Below are 17,579 nucleotides of genomic sequence, written 5' to 3'. Positions count from 1 at the left end.
GGTGAGATGAATAGGAGGGTGGTTGATGGAGAGATACCAGAGAGTGGTTAATTCAGGAGTCGAGTCCAAAAGACGGCTTGTGACTAGTGGTGTGCCGCAGGGTTCTGTTCATGGACCACTAGTTTTCAATTTGTTCATTAACGATATAGGAAAGGATCTGAGAGGAGGTGTTCACTTGTTTGCTGATGATACAAAGTTGGGTAGAGCAATTGTTAGTGCACGGGATGTCAAAATTTTGCAGGATGATTTGGATAATTTGGAGGAGTGGGCTAGGGAAAATGGATGTCAATTTAATGTGGCAAAGTGTAAGGTTATGCATTTTGGAGTGAAAAGATTAACAGCAGTATATCACATTGGTGGAACCGTATTCCAGGAGATTGATGAGGCCAGTTTGGGAGTGTTGGTGGATAGGGAGTTGAAGTTTATGGGGCACATTGCAAAAGTGGCTAAATCAGCTCATCAAATCACTTGGTTGCTGAAAAATACTTTAACAAGCAGAGACAAACAAATTATTGTTCCTCTATATCGAGCCTTGATAAGAACCCCCATCTGGACTACTGTGCCCAGATATGGGCGCCAGGGTATCTTCTTGATGGGGGAGGGGGGAAGGTGGAGAGGATCCAGAGACGAGCGACCAAGATGATAGCAGATCTGTGGAATGAACCTTATGAGAACAGGTTGAAGATTTGTGGGTTGCAAAAATTGATATGATTGAGACATTCAAATTACTGAAGGATTTCTATAAGATTAATCTAGAAGATATTTTTGAGAATAGGACTGGTGGTGGGAGGACTAGAGGCCATACATGGAAGCTGGGCAAGAATGTGGTTAGCAGGGGTTTAAAGCTAGGTTTTTTACTTGGAGAGTGGTGAATGAGTGGAATAAGCTGCCAGAGTCTGTTGTGGGTGTTATGACAGTGAATGAGTTCAAGGTGAGGTATGATAGATACTGTGTGAATGTCGAATAGTTGTTCCTGAAATGATGTTAGGGCTCCCTCGATGATTCTGTCGACTCCTTGGAGTTGCCTGAAATAATAATAATAATAATAATTAAAATTGGCTTCCAATCAATAAGCTTATCTTTGTGTTTTTTGAATGTTATCGCTACTCCTTCCTTTCCTTAATCAATATTGCCTAAATATGAATCTTGTACTTATTATTTAGTAGGATCTTACTGTTTTAGTCTGTAACAGCAATTAATTATGTTCACTTGGTAATTTTCCAGTTCTGCAAGCCTAATTTCCTTTCCATTGACACTCCTTATGTTGATAGTTCCTATCTTTAATTCTTATGATGTTGGGTTTGTTCTTCTTTTTCTTTTAGATGCTGATTTTGGAGTTCAAATTAACCAGCTTTAATTTTTTTTTGCAAACTTTCAGGCATTTTTTTTAACAGAAAAAAGGATTCAATCAAGAATATTTTCCATTACAAGTATATCGAAAGACATCAAAAATCAGAGTTGTGGATGCAATTTGTAACACCTACAGGGTAGAGTAATAAATAGGAATAGCATTCAGAGCTGGTGGGTATATTTGGAAAAAAATTGGTTTGTCTGAAAATGAAACATACCTTGAAAATTAAAAAAAAAAAAAAAAAGAAAGAAAGAAAAATCAGAAATTGGACAACTTGAAAATAATCTGCAATTAATTTAAAAACTCCAAAATGTAAAAATTCTGTGGATCTACCGTATAAAGGCCACCAAAATTAATAGAATAATAGGAAAAACTTCCTCTAAAGGACAGGAACCAGTTAACTCATTCTGATCAAAATACAAAATTATGCAGCTTTAAATTAATTTTCAAATTGATTATTTCACATATAATGATACTATAAGAGTCAACTGTAATGTACAATGCCTTCATTTTGATAAATTATGGAAAATGCAGCAGCTAAGGCTATTCAATTGAACTGAAATATGGAAACCATTCAAATGGTAATTCTAATTTGCATCAACAGTAGCTAGCCAAAATTTTGATCCATACTTAGATATTAGCCACATACCAGCTTTTGTGGGGAACAGCTGTTCATTGTTAGTAATATTTACTTCTGGATTAAAACAATATCTATAGTGATAAATAAATTTATTCCTTTCCATCAATGCTTCTGTAGGTGATTTGATGTGAGAGTCTTATATTTATGATGTAATATTTCATGTCTCACAAACTCTGTAGCTTTTTCTCAAAAAAAATAAAATAAAATAATAATAAATAAATAAAAATTTTAAAAAAAGAAAGAAAAACAAACCAGTTAGACCACAAATTATACATAGTTTTAGCTCTATAATCTCCACGTGTATGAAAAGCATAGCAATAAAACCATCTAATTCTTTAAGAATTAGAGCCTAGAAGTGTCAAGTCCAATATGTTCAACTCTCTCTCTCTATGGTAAGCACTGCTACAACAAACTCACTATCACATACTATGGAAAAATCTTGTTCAAAACCCCACAGGCATAATGCTTTAAAAAATGAAATTCACTTGAACAAACTACTACTATAACAAACTGTTCCTATGATCCTTTTTTGCTATAGTGGGTCTAGTATATAATGTTGTTTTGTGTTTGAGCATTGAATCATCTACAAAGAATGAAAGAAATGCCAAAAAATGCTCATCAACCAAGGATGGATATTTCAGATTTGAATGTTGTGTAGGTCCTAGAGTTCAATAAAGTCCATTTTGCTGTGCTGGTCTTCCAGAGGAACAAATGCCAATAGTAGCAAATTCCTTTCCAAATATCCAATAACACTTGTTTACTGCCAAAGAAGGGCCACTTTTCCTCTCTTTTTATGAAAAGTTTCTAGGTGCCCTTCCAATAGACATAGATTCTTCACTCACATCCAAACAATTAGCAGGAACCACAAAAGATGTATCAACTTCATTTTCATTTTCTAGATTTTTAGAACATTCTTCGAGTTGAAGTTGATCTTCATTATCAACTTCAACTTGAAGAAACCGAATTCTTTTCAGGTTTGCCTTCTGATAATAATGAGAAGGCAAACAATTAGTGCCTAGTCAGGTGTTTTTCTGAACGCATGGTAGAATCGTTTAATAATGTACTGAACAGAAGAAAATATCAAATTATATCAAAATATTACTTTAGAGTATTATATTAATTACTGCTTGATAAGTTGAAAAGAGGGTTCAAAAAACTGCATGACAGTAAAAGACTACACAAAAGGACATTGCATTTTAAATGCAAATCACAATCCTGGCTTGAGACACAAATCAATTTGTCGTTCTAAGCTATCACCCAGCTACCTTAACTGATAAGGAAGTTTTAGGTATAATGCCATATATAGCTGTAAAATAATCACAAAAAGCATTTTTTAATCTTTATATAATAATTTTATGAAATTTCTAAACTACAGTTATGTTATCTATGAAGAGAACTTGAGAAACTGCAAATAATCAAAATAACCAGTTTAGCAATTCTAGTGTTATAATAGAAAACTATATTATAATAATGGTTGCCAGCAAAGGTTGGTCGATTGGTAGAGCCTCTGCTACTAATGGCTCAGCAAAGTTAAGCAAGCTTGAGCGTGGTTAGTAGTTGGAAGGGGTTCAGTCATTCCATGCTGTTGGCACACTCTCCCTCGATGAGTCTTTGGACTCCCTGGAGATGTTACATAATAATAATAATTATTATTATTATTATACTATCCTAAAATTATATATAAAAATATAGATAAATTAGTCAATACACTAAACTAGCATTATACAAGACAGTGTCCAAATCAGTTATAAGTTATGGATCTGAGAGATGGGTTAGAAATAAAATGCTTGATCATGGAGAGTGAACAGATGGAATCAGTGGCAGAATCATATTAAAAATGAAGACATCAAGAAGGAACTTGACATTGTTTGCATTCAAGAATGTATGAGCAGGGCTAATCTAAAGTGGTACAGTCACTTAAAACAGAATGGGAGAGGAAAGGTTAGTAAAACAGGTGTTTGATGCCAAGATGGCAAGAAAAAGACCCAGATCTAGGAGGATTTATTCAGTTAGAAGTGCCTTAAAAGAACAAAATGTTAGATAATGACAGTATTGGAGTGCTGATAAGTAATAGACTAATTTGGAGGAAAATTGTTGATAGGAGATAATGTCAACTTATTCATGAAGTTGACATTATCTCCCATAAAGCTGTCATAGTAGCCTGAACACCCCTTGAGGGTACATATCAGGAAATTGATTATGATGATAAAATTATATAATGATAATGCATTAATATATTGCATTACTAATTTAATCATGCTAGTCTTTGACATTTAGGAATATAACAACTATACGTAGTTTTTGATCAGCCAGATAAAAACAAGTAAAATATATTGTAGATTTACAAACCATTTATTATGCTTAAAAATGTATGCAGTGTGTATGATATTAGTGGAAATTCTGAAAAATTTTGATCATTTATTAATATAATATTACCTGAACTTTTGAAGCATTAGCATAACCACCTTGGGTGATTGGTACTGAAAACTGCTGCATAAACACAGGCAATGTTCCAAGTTTTCCAGGAAACACAAAATCAAATAATGACCATAATTCTTTTAAGTTGTTTTGCACAGGAGACCCAGAAAGAATTATTCTGTGAGGTGTACGAAACTATTTAAAAAAAATATCACAAACAATAATATTTTCTAAAATAATTATAATAACAGCAGGCACATAAATTTAGCATTCAAGTTACATGGACATATAATGATATGATTATATATTTGTTATGGATTCTGCCTCATCAAAACAAGAATTTCAATCCTAGACTAACTTTCCCAGAACTCTACTGTGTTGTGTTTTTTTTTTTTTTGGTAATCTATGCAAGATAGGTTTTTTGACATAAGAAGAATGCCAGAACTCTGGCTATGCAGCAGGAAGATCAAACTTGCTCTAACACTGGATTTGGTAAGTGCAGATTATACTCTTTATGAAATAAACAAGGGAAGTAATGCCTTAAACACTCTTTTAGTATACCTAATTCATTGAATGCAAAGAGGGGTGATACTTATTTATGCCAATAAAGATAGGAGGTCAGGGGTATAGAAGTCTTGTAGATTTGTACAGTGAAATATTTGTCCAAGGGGTGCTTAAGGGTCAAAGCTATATAACTGAGAGGAGACCTGCACATAGCCTTTAAAGGAATGTGGAGAACCGACCAGGGCTTCTGAACCCATGTCCAATCCTCACCTTCTCATGGTGCACCCTGTTAGGTATCTACCTGGATACTGAACGAACGAGGATGGGCTGGCAATTTGAGATTTAGCCGACCAAATTGTATTCTTATTGGTTAAACCAAAATAAAAAATGATGGTACAACATGACAAAATTTTATGCCGGCTGGGGCGTCGCCCGGTTAAACAAGGCCCCCATTGTTTTCGCCAGGAAACCAGGGCGAACAGCGAAAAGTCAGCTACTGGAACAAATCTGAAAACAAACCCCAACTCAACATCACCAGAGTTAAAGACCGGTACTATCAACGTAAGAAGCCTGAATGGCAAAGAAATGGAGCTAGCTGAGGAATTAGATAAGTACCAGATCGACATAATAGGGGTGACTGAAACAAAAAAGACCAAAACTGGTGAGATCTTTCTGAGCAATAAATACAAAATATTATATTCAGGCAATGACAATCAAGGAAAAGAAGGAGTAGCCATAGTATTCAACACAAAATACGAGGCTAATCTTCTTCAATGGCAGTCAGTCTCAAGTAGAGTAATGTGGGCAAATATGAGAATGGGGAACTGGACAATGAGACTTATTTGTGCCTATGGTCCCACAGAAGGTTCTACTAAGGTAGAAGTGGAGGAATTTTTTGAGGCTTTAGAAAAAGCAACTGACACAATGAAAAAAGAAAAGTTGGTCCTTGTTGGGGATCTAAATAGTAGAGTAGGAAATGATTGTGAGACATACAAAAATATTTTGGGAAAATTTGGAGAAAAGAGCAAAGCGAATAATAATGGCAAATATCTGTTGGATTTCTGCTCAGGACATGGACTGGTTATTACTAACACCATGTTCCAACATAAAAATGTGCACAAATTCACATGGAGAGAAGAGGCTAGGAATAAGAAAAGTCTCATTGACTATGTTATTGTTGATAGTGATGTTTTCTCCCTGGTGCAGGACACCAGAGTGTACAGAGGATTTGAAATTGGAAGTGATCACTATTTAGTCTTGAGCAGGATAAAATTGAATTTCATATTGAAAAGAATAACATGTAAGAAAGTTTTAAAGCGAATAAAAGTTGAGCAGCTCTCAGATGTGAACTGTAGACTAAAATACAGAAATATTATTGAAAAGAAAATGAAAGAGTTTGAGAACAGGAATCAAACGTTGGAGATTCAGTGGCAAACTCTGAAGGAAACATTGATTGATTCTGCCAGAGAGGCATGTGGTGAGGTTGTGTGCAAGGATAAAAAAATCAGAACTCCCTGGTGGACACAGGAAGTTAAAGAGGCAGTGAAGGAAAAGAAGAAAGCATATCAAAAGTTCCTGGCAAATAAGTCAGCTTTTACTCTTACAGAATACAGAGACAAATGTAAGAAAGCTAAACAGTGTGTAAAACTAGCTAAACAAAAGTCATGGGAGTACTTTGGCAAGAATATAGAAAATAAATATCAAGAAGGTGGCAAAATATTCTGGAGGTTGTTGAAGAAGCTTAGGAATGGAGGAAAGAGTGCTGTAAAAGGAATTAGAGATGATAAAGGTGAAATGAAAACAGGAGAAAAAGATATCCTTGAAGTATGGAGTAATTACTTTGAAAAACTGCTAAATGAAACAAGCAGTGATGACAGCACAGTGATAAAAAACACTGACCAGGCATGCAGTCAGGAATACATATCCATACTTGAAGTAGAAAAAGCCATCAAAGGCTTGAAATGTGGAAAGGCAGCAGGAGTAGATGATATTCGACCAGAAATGCTGAAGTATGGTGGTATAAGAGTCTTACAGTGGCTGCACTGCATAGTTCAGAAAGCCTGGACAGAGGGACGAATTCCCGATGATTGGAGTAGAGCTCTCATAGTACCCATATATAAAAAGGGAAATAAAACTGAATGTGAGAATTACAGAGGTATTTCCCTACTGAGTGTTCCTGGCAAGATCTATGCAAGTATACTTGAGAAACGGTTGAGAAGAATTGTGGAAGAAAAGCATGGTGAAGAACAAGCTGGATTCAGGCCAAATAGAGGCTGTCAGGATCAGATCTTCACTTTACGACAAATAATCGAGAAAGCATGGGAATATAACAAAGATCTGTATTTAAGTTTTGTCGATTTGGAAAAGGCATATGACAAGGTGCCAAGAGAGAAGCTATTCAATACGATGCAGTTATATGGTGTCAATGGGGCATTATATCAAGCAATACTTAGTCTTTATTTGAGTTGTGAGTCAGCAGTTAGAATTGAAGGAAGTACAGGAAGATGGTTTAATGTTAAAATGGTGTGAGACAAGGATGTACATTATCCCCTCTGTTATTCATTATCTATATGGATCACATTATGAAGGAATGTGGTATTAAACCTGATATCAAAATTGGAGATGTCATTGTCAGCTCTTTGCTTTATGCGGATGATGTTATACTTCTAAATAAATCCGCTACAAGTCTGCAAGATTCTCTGACTAAATTGAATAGCTGTTGTAATAGATATAGTATGAAGGTCAGCAATAAAAAGACAAAGACAATGAAAATAGGCAGAATCATTGAAAATGTCAACTGTGTTGTGAATGGAGAACCTGTAGAACAAGTAAAACATTTCAGCTACTTAGGCACAATTTTTACTGAAGATGGTAAACTAAATATAGAAATAGACAACAGAATCAGCAAAGCTGGTATCGTGGGAAGTCAATTGAATAAATTCATATGGAATAAGAAAGAAATTAGTCGGAACACTAAATTAGCTGTATACAAGACTGTCTTCAAACCAATTTTAACTTATGGATCTGAGAGCTGGGTCAGAAGTAAAACACTTGACCAAAGACTAGAGACCGCAGATATGAGAGTCCTGAGAAAGATTAGAGGCGTGAACAGATGGCATCAATGGCAATATCATATTAAAAATGAGGATATTAGGAAAGAACTTGATATTGTCAGCATCCAGGAATGCGTTAGCAGAGCTAATCTCAGATGGTATGGTCACTTAAATAGAATGGGAGAGGAAAGATTAGCAAAACAAGTGTTCTCTGCCAGGTTGGCAGGAAAACGACCCAGAGGAAGACCAAGATATAGGTGGATTGATACGGTACAAAGTGCCTTAGACTATAGAAATATAAGATCTGATAATGTTGGAGTCTTGACAAGTAACAGAGACTGATTTGGAGGAAAATTGTAGATCGGAAGTTAGTAATGATGTAATTTTTTCATGTAGTACTGTCATATCCTGTACACCCCTTGAGGGTACATGGCAGGAATTTGATGATGATGATGATGATGATGAATGTTTGTCCAATAGGTATGAAGGAAGGACACAATGTACTAATATAGCAACTGGAGAAGAGCAATGATATGAAAAAAATGAAACAAGCAGGCAAGAAATGGAATACCTATGATACTCCAGTATTTGCAATATATTAATTGCAAAGTACACAAGTAAGGAGGATCCATCTAGTATCACACAATGTGGATCAGAAAGAAAGCTGTAAACCAATTGCAAAAGATGGAAGCATAAACTTGTGCTTTAGAAATAAACAGATGACTTAAATTTCTCCAAATTTTTTCCTAGTATTTGTACAAAGATGGGTAAGTAAGACGATCTCTTGCTGAATGACAGAGTCAGGCTAAATTATCCCCATACTGGCAATTTTAATCAACTAAGGGGTTTTCAGGTAGCTGATTGTTCACAAATTTCTCCATTACTTCAAAAAAATTTGTAGCAAGAACAGATATGTTGCTCTTCTTGGGAATAGGCTGAAGACAGGCTCAACTAAGCATCTAGATCTACAGATCTATCAAGTTGCAAGTATCAGTGAAATAAGAATTTGAAAAGACAACACAAGTTAGCAGTCAACTCTGGGGTATAAGCCTGCAGAACAATTGCTAAAGAAATACCATAGGGAACAGAAGGTTTTCTGGTGTCCAGTTTGAACAAATTCTCATTTCTTTGTGGCAGAACATTAAAGGCAGAGGAGCCACTGAATATTTCATGTTTGGAATGGTAGGAATGCATTTATTGCAATCCAATTCAAGTATTCAAGGAAAAGTAAAAACCAAGGGATTGGTTTTTGTAAGGCTGGCTAATAATGATACAGATCTATCAGAGTGTAAAAGAGATGTTGGACAAAACATGATTAGACAAAAGTTACAGCAAATAGCTTTGTCTAGAGATCACAATGCATGGTTGCCATTGGGATGTGATACAAGTTTCTTGCTTTGGGACAGGCTGATAATTTGTGTGCACGTCTATTTCGCACTTTAGCATAAATGGAAATTCTGAAGAAAGTTTACTGCATTTTACAGGAAGACAGTAACAGAATCATGGGGGAAGTGTATTTAAGATTAGCTGGTGTGAGAAAGAGAAAAAACAAAACAATATAATTGATTGCTGTTATATGCATGAGGATGCATATAACAGAAATTGACAAATTAGCTCAATATATAACAATACATTGGCAAATTAGCTCAATAAACACAAGATAAGTAAGAATTATGGGTAATTATAACTATGGTATCATAGAATAAGAGGGAAGGGGAGGTTGAATGGAAAGAAGGAAACAGAATATTTACAGCTAATGAAGAATAACTGCTCAAAGCAACATGTGATAGGAGAAGCAGGATTTGAGAGCATTAAATCTAGGCATCAGAGGATTTGCTCATAACCAAGGTAACTAATTTGCATCTGATTAGAGAACAATATGAACAGAACATGTCAAGTTCATGTGATCTTAAGTTTTCTGATAAGAAGGGGATATACAAAACTAAGTAATTATGAAAAACAGAAAAACCTGCTTGGAAACATTCACATCAAAAACTGCAACTAGAAACAAAACAGGCAACAAACTAGAATGCTCCACATAGATCACCATTTTTACTCAAGAGCATTCAAAGAATCAGCTGAAATGATGAAGCATCCTCTATAGCAGGGATCTTCAATGCATGGCTCTCAGGCCACCTGTGGCCAGCAGAGCTCTTTGCCGTGGCCTCCCAGCCATTTTGAAAAAATAACTACTTAACATTGAAATGCAATTAAATAAAATATAATTTCAATGAAGCCTGCAGGCCACTAAGCTATACTGCAGTGTTTAGAATTGTAAGATGATTTCCAGATTCACAAGGAACACTTGTGCATTTGATACTTTACATAAAATCCTATAAAAATAAATATTAAATAGACATGCTTCTTTGGCCATCTACCAGCGCCAAGCGGTACTTAAGTACTAGTACTAAAGTCGCAGGTAGATGTCTGAAGCAGTAGTTCGTTCGAGTGCACTGTCTAGTGCCTTCCAGATACATCTCAAAGGTTCTCGATACTTTGTTATTTTCATATAAATACAAGAGGATCTCATCCACATCAGTCAGTCGTGAACAGTGTGATATGCATGCATAAGCGCATGCAGGTTCATCGTGTCAGCCATAGCCTATTGTGGTTTTATGTTGGCAGACTTTTTCCATTAGTGTGAGGCATAGTCAGTGGATAATAACAGTTACAAGGCCATTTTGGATTATTTTTTTGGGTTCACCTTCCATCACTATGGCATCTACAAGTAAAAAGCGTAAATCAAGTGATTCTTGTCGGGTTTTTAATGAAAAGTGGACCAATTTGTACTTTTTTTTGTGCTGATTGATGATAAGCCAGTGTGTTTAATTTGTCATGAGTCAATTTCAGTATCAAAAGAATACAATATAAAATGACATATGAGACAAAGCATGCATCCAATTTCTATCACCTTCCAGAGTGGCTTCGTGTGGACAAAGTGAACCATCTCCAAATTGATTTAAAATGCCAGCAGAGTATGTTTAAAAGGCAGAGGGAAGAGAGTGAAGCGTGCGTCAAAGTAAGTTATGTAATAGCTGAAAAAACTGCTAAAAAATCAAAAACCTTCTTAGACAGCAAGTTTGTGAAAGAGCATCTCATCGCTGCTGGGGATATTCTGTGCCTAAATACTAAAGAAGTGTTTAAAAAACTGAGTTTGTCTGGGGTGACTGTAGCACGATATGTCTTAGAACTTGCCAATGACATTGAAGGAACTTTAATAAAAAAAAACGATCATCCGAATTTATATCATATTCACTTGCTTTAGATGAGAGCACAGATGTGAAGGATACAGCACAACTGGCTATCTTTGTCCATTAATCAACAATTCAATGTGACAGAAGACATGCTAGTGCTCGTACCTATGAAAGGAACGACGAAAGGCACTGATATTCTTGAAGCTACCAAGAAAACGCTCCAGCATTTCGATCCCAGTTTAACCAACCTCAAGAGTGTGGTAACTGATGATGTCCTTGCTATGGTGGGAAAGAACGAAGGGTTTGTTGCACGGCTACGGAAAGAATCGGAACTAGAAGGAAAAGATTTCATCCATTAACACTGTTTAATCCACCAGGAGAATTTGTGAACAAAAACTATTGGATTTGAGAATGTCATGAAAGTTATTGCGACTGTCATCAACATTATTAGGGCAAGAAGATTGACTCATCGTCAATTCCAAGAGTTTCTGACCCTGAGTGCGAAGCGAATCACAGCGATGTGGTTTATTATAGTTATGTGTGTTGGCTGAGCAAGAGGAAGGTTCTTAAAAGAGACTTTGACTTAAGGAACAAAATACAGCAGTTCATGAAAACCAAGGGGAATCCTATTGCGGAATTTAATGATCGAAGTGGATGACAGACTTTGCCTTTGTGACTGACTTTTCATTGCATATGAATGACCTAAACGTGGCTACAGTCCAAAGATCAACTGGTGCACACTCTGTTTGGTCACATCAAAGCTTTTGTGTCCAAGCTCAAACTTTGGGAGGCAGCACAACTTGCAAAAAAAAGACTTAACTCATTTTCAGCTTCTCACTGAGTCCAACTGTTCATCTCTTGATGAATATGCTACAAAATTAGCTGTGTTGTGAGGCGAGTTCGAAGAGAGATTTAGTGATTTTAGTAACCAACAGTCTACTTTAGATTTATTTTCAATGCCATTCGTGTCAATGCTGCTGAAATGCCAGGCTCAGCACAAATGGAGCTGCCTGAACTCCAAAACAACTCTTCATTGAGAGAAAAATTATTCAATGTACCCTTGCTTAGATTTTACAAAGACTACATTTCTGAGGATGCATTAACTAATCTTTGCTGGCATGCTTTGAAGATGTGTGCTTTGTTAGGAAGCATATACTTATGTGAGCAGTTCTTCTCCAGAATGAAGTGTGTGAAGTCCAAGACAAGAACTCAGATTATGGACCAACATCTCGAGAATACTCTGCGCATAGTGACTTTGGGGGGGGGGGTGGGGGGGGGGGGGGGTGGGGGGGGGGGGGGGTGGGGGGGGGGGGGGGTGGGGGGGGGGGGGGGTGGGGGGGGGGGGGGGTGGGGGGGGGGGGGGGTGGGGGGGGGGGGGGGTGGGGGGGGGGGGGGGTGGGGGGGGGGGGGGGTGGGGGGGGGGGGGGGTGGGGGGGGGGGGGGGTGGGGGGGGGGGGGGGTGGGGGGGGGGGGGGGTGGGGGGGGGGGGGGGTGGGGGGGGGGGGGGGTGGGGGGGGGGGGGGGTGGGGGGGGGGGGGGGTGGGGGGGGGGGGGGGTGGGGGGGGGGGGGGGTGGGGGGGGGGGGGGGTGGGGGGGGGGGGGGGTGGGGGGGGGGGGGGGTGGGGGGGGGGGGGGGTGGGGGGGGGGGGGGGTGGGGGGGGGGGGGGGTGGGGGGGGGGGGGGGTGGGGGGGGGGGGGGGTGGGGGGGGGGGGGGGTGGGGGGGGGGGGGGGTGGGGGGGGGGGGGGGTGGGGGGGAACAAACTTTGCGCCTGGAGTATCTTCAGGACTGTGGCGACTCGTGGTAAAGGTGGACTAAGTTCTCATCACTTGTCTTAGTATTTCCCATAATGCAAAGCACATCTCCTTGCGGACATGTATAATGCTATGCATTAAGGGAAGGGCCACTACCCAGACCGGTTTCGAACTTTATTGAGGTCTAGTCAGTGGGAGCCAGACCCAGAGGTGATGATAGTAAGGTGGAAGTAATGGAGAAGTCATATTTACCTATACGAGTTGCCAAAAGATATCTCACCTTATTATTAAATTACTCTCGATTTAAAGAAAGATGTTGGAAGTTTTTTCCCACTTGGTTAGACTATAATAAATTTAGTTTAATCCTTTATCCAAGTGTAAGCAAACAAAGCTTGCGCCTTAAGTATCTTCAGTACTGAGGCAACTCATGGTAAAGGTGGACTAAGTCCCCGAGTTGCCTCAGTCCGAAAGATATTTCGGACACAAACTTTGTTTGCTTACACTTGGATAAAGGATTAAACTAAATTTATTATGGTGGTACCACATAACATTTACATTATCACTATCTACTGACAATTTTCCACAATGAATTTCTTTATGACAAAACAAAAAGTATTACATATCACAATTATTAATTAAGAACATTTAATATGCAATCTTCAAAAAAATTACCAATACTGAGGTTTATTATTGTTATTTTTATTAACATTAAAATTCCAAGAAGTCAAAAGATTCGTTGTGTGTGGGGGGGGGGGGGGATTCACTATCATGCAAAAAGATCAAACTGTGCTTTTAAACCCATTCATAGTTTCCACACTCATCACTCTCAGGCAATGCATTCTGCTCACAGCCACACTCCAAAGAGCATGCCTATGCTTCTCACTCCATTGCTCATGCACCTCATTAGACAGCTTCCAGTGATGGCCTCTCTTGTTCTACCTTTGTCTATATATCTCTATACTCTATATATATACTCCAATATATCCACACAAAATGCAGATATGTTGGAGTCTCTATCTGTTTGTAGAACTAGGGAGATTCTGACTCCATTGTATAAGGCCTTCATTAGGCAACATATGGACTACTCTGCACAGATTTGATCATCATCATGTTTTCAAAAGAATAACAAGGTATTGGACAGGGTCCAGAGCTAAATGACTGAGGTGGTTTCTGGTCTCTGGAATGGTAAGTATGAAAAAAGGTTGAGAAAATGCACTTTACAGTCTAGTGGATAGGAGGAGGAGGAGGATGTGATAGAGATGTATAAGATGGTAATGGGTTCTTATCAGATTAACATTGAACAAGTTTTTCATAGAATGGTGGGAAGTGACAGGATAACAATAGATCATTCCTGGAAGCTGTATAAGGAAGATATGAGCAACAGGGTAATAAGAAGCAGGTTTTTTTTTTGCATGGAGAATGGTGAATGATTGGAATGCACTGCCTGAGAGTGTGATGTCTGTAGAAAATATGAATGTATTTAAGATGTGGTATGATGAGTGATCCCATGGAGGTGTGAGGATGATCATAGCAATAATATCATAATATCATAATTGTTGTTGCTATTATTATAACAAAAACAAATAACATTATAAAAGTTAATGAATGAGATAAGGGAAAATGAGTGTGTTCAACTGAATCGGAGTGAATAATGACTCAGTAAATCATCACAAAAATACCTGCTTCCGTTTCTCTCACCTGACAGCATAATCAAGTGGTAGAAAAAGATGTTAAAAAAAGAGGGCACAATCTATTGGTTCATATAATCCTGGAAGATATTCTATGGGATTCCAATCCATAAAATTTCATGCCAATATTAACAATTAGTGGTCACTGTTGTATTCAGCAAACCACTCACAAACAATACCAACAATGGACAAGAGGCATTATTCTTCTGGAATACACCTGGGAAGATAGTTAGCATGAAGGGATGTAACCTGATAAACCAGACTAGACTAGATGGGTACTTTGTAACATTCATAGTATAATCAACAAGTATCAGTGCTCGAAGGGATGTCCAGGAAGACATTCCCCACTATAACACTGCCACCTCCTGCCTATTTCTTCTGGACCATGACATCAGGATGATACCTCTCCCTGAGGTTTTCAACTAACTCTTTGCCTACCATCCACATAGCAGAGCTCGAAATGAGATTTGCACCTCTCAGGGAGCAAAATATATATACATTGTTATTGATGATTAAGTATAAGCATGTCTAACTTGACTGGGTACAGACACCGGAGAAGGATATGCTGGATTATTATCTGGGCCCCATTCATCCCTTGTTAAATTCCATGATCAGCTGTTGCAGATTTTTCATCTATGGATTTGAAAAGGTGAGGCATGAGTCACTGCTAGACAACTGCTGTTCAATCCAGTATCCTTCCTTCCTTCCTTGGAACACCTTACCTACAGCACTGCTAACAGCTTACAAATATTGGCAGTTTCCTAGATGCTGCCACCCTTCAATTGGTACCCCTACAATTTATGCTTTCTGAAGTCCATCAGATCATGTCCTCTGCCCATGTCAATCAACAACTTTGGATGAATATTATGTCACACACCTCCAGTTTTATGTATAACGGATTTCACTTTGAGCCACCTGGAGGGTGGAATGATCAACTTTGAAATAGAAGTAATCATAATATTTTGAGTATGCATATTATAAAAATATATGTATATGACACATAAATGCCTTAAAATAAAACATATAACCATATGTACTTAAAAATTCTCCATTAAACAGATTTATTATATAATTAACAAACCTTTGTTCCAGTATATGATCCAGAATCATGTAAAATAGCAACACGGAATGGAGGCCACCACAAGTGAAATTCTTTCACCCACTGATGCATCACAGTAGTTGGGCATACTAAAACAACAGGACCTAAACCAACAAACCTAAAATATATAAAAACATAAATTATCATAAATAAGATTAAAAATGAACCTGATCTGTAATATATAATCAAGTACAATTCGTTTATCAATTCATCATCACCATTATCTGGTGTATATCTTCTATGATAGTCTAACACAATCAGAATGTTCGAAGTTTTTTCACTTGGTTATACTATAAATTAAAGAAGCCAAGAAATTATATTCTTGGTTTAATCCTTTATCCAAGTGTAAGCAAATAAAAATTTGCTTACAATCAGAATGTTCACTGCTAGTTTGATATTTTTTTTATCACTTCTTACTTTTTCTATCTTTCAATATAAACTATTAACCAGACCATTCATTTTTCCTGACATTTTTTGCTTCAAATTCTGTGAACCATGCTGCCTTATAATTGTCAAGTTATATTTTAATAACTATTTTTAATATGGTAAGCTACTTCTTTCAATTTTCCCAGAATACTTATATCTGTACTCTCTAATTTTTTTTTTTTTTGATCAAATGTTTTATTTCAACTTAGGTGAATACCTAAGTTGAAATCGTGGATATTGAAAAACACAAAAGTAGCAATAGTGAGGCTATTACTCCTCTTTACAAGGCTTTAATTAGACCACATCTGGAGACTACTGCACACGGATCTTGTCTCCTGGGTTGCTTGGGAATGAGGAAGTAGTGGAGACGCTCCACAGTTGAATAATCAAGATCATGACAGGTTTTTGAATTCTATACAGAGCCTTCAATCTACCATCATGTGGTACATTCCATAGAATGTGCCCTAAACACTGAAAGTCTGTGTATTATAAAGCCTAGTTAGATGAAAAAGAGAGGATGTGATAGAAACATACACGTTATTAAAAAGATTTAGGAGAACTGACATAAAAGACTTTTTACATGACAGGAAGGGAGAGAACATGGGTTGGAAATTGTGCATGAGTGAGATTAGCAAGGCTGTAAGGACTAGAATTTCTGCTTGTAGAGTGGAATGGATTGTCAGAAGTGATTGCAAGTGCTTTGTTGGTAAATGAATTCAAGGACAAGTGGGATAAGTGTTTGAATAATGATAAGTACAGGGATCCCACAAGTCTAACTCCATAGAGATGCCCAAGAAAATAATAATAATAATTACATGGGAACTTTCAAAAAACTCACCATGCAAGGTCCACGCTAACCTGTGGAACTGATTTCACAAATTCACCACATCCCTAGTAAAAATTGGGAACATGGTGTTAGTAATAACCAGTCCATATCCTGAAGAAATCCAACAGGTCATTTGCCATTATTATTAGCTTTGCTCTTTTCTCTAAATTTTCTCAAAATATTTTTGTATGTCTCACAATCATTTCCTACTCTGCTATTTAGATCCCCAACAAGGACTAACTTTTCCTTTTTCATTTTGTCAGTTGCTTTTTCTAAAGCCTCAAAAAATTCCTCCACTTCTACCTTAGTAGAACCTTCTGTCGGACCATAGGCACAAATAAGTCTCATTGTCTAATTCCCCATTATCATATTTGCCCACATTACTCTACTTGAGACTGACTGCCATTCAAGAAGATTAGCCTCGTATTTTGTGTTGAATACTATGGCTACTCCTTCTTTTCCTTGATTGTCATTTCCTGAATATAACATTTTGTATTTATTGTTCAGAAAGATCTCACCAGTTTTTGTCTTTTTTTGTTTCAGTCACCCCTAATATGTCGATCTGGTACTTATCTAATTCCTCAATGAGCTCCATTTCTTTGCCATTCAGGCTTCTTATGTTGATAG

General features: G+C 37.5%; 1 protein-coding gene across 1 annotated transcript in view; it reads right to left on the bottom strand.

Moving 5' to 3' along the window:
- Positions 1 to 17,579, bottom strand: part of LOC150102928 (DNA excision repair protein ERCC-6-like) — a 282,232-nt gene that overhangs the window by 138,207 nt on the left and 126,446 nt on the right. Inside the window, exons 8-9 of the mRNA XM_090397999.1 lie at positions 15,683 to 15,818; positions 4,428 to 4,604 (exon numbers count right to left, since the gene is read on the bottom strand). Of these exons, the coding sequence (XP_090254125.1) occupies positions 4,428 to 4,604; positions 15,683 to 15,818 (313 nt within the window). The remainder of the gene's footprint in view (positions 1 to 4,427; positions 4,605 to 15,682; positions 15,819 to 17,579) is intronic.

This window comes from Typopeltis vanoorti, chromosome 9, assembly GCF_054136105.1.
Source record: "Typopeltis vanoorti isolate ZY-2024b chromosome 9, IOZ_Tvanoo_1.0, whole genome shotgun sequence".
NCBI classification, from domain to species: domain Eukaryota; kingdom Metazoa; phylum Arthropoda; class Arachnida; order Uropygi; family Thelyphonidae; genus Typopeltis; species Typopeltis vanoorti.
This window is presented reverse-complemented; position numbering and strand designations above follow the sequence as displayed.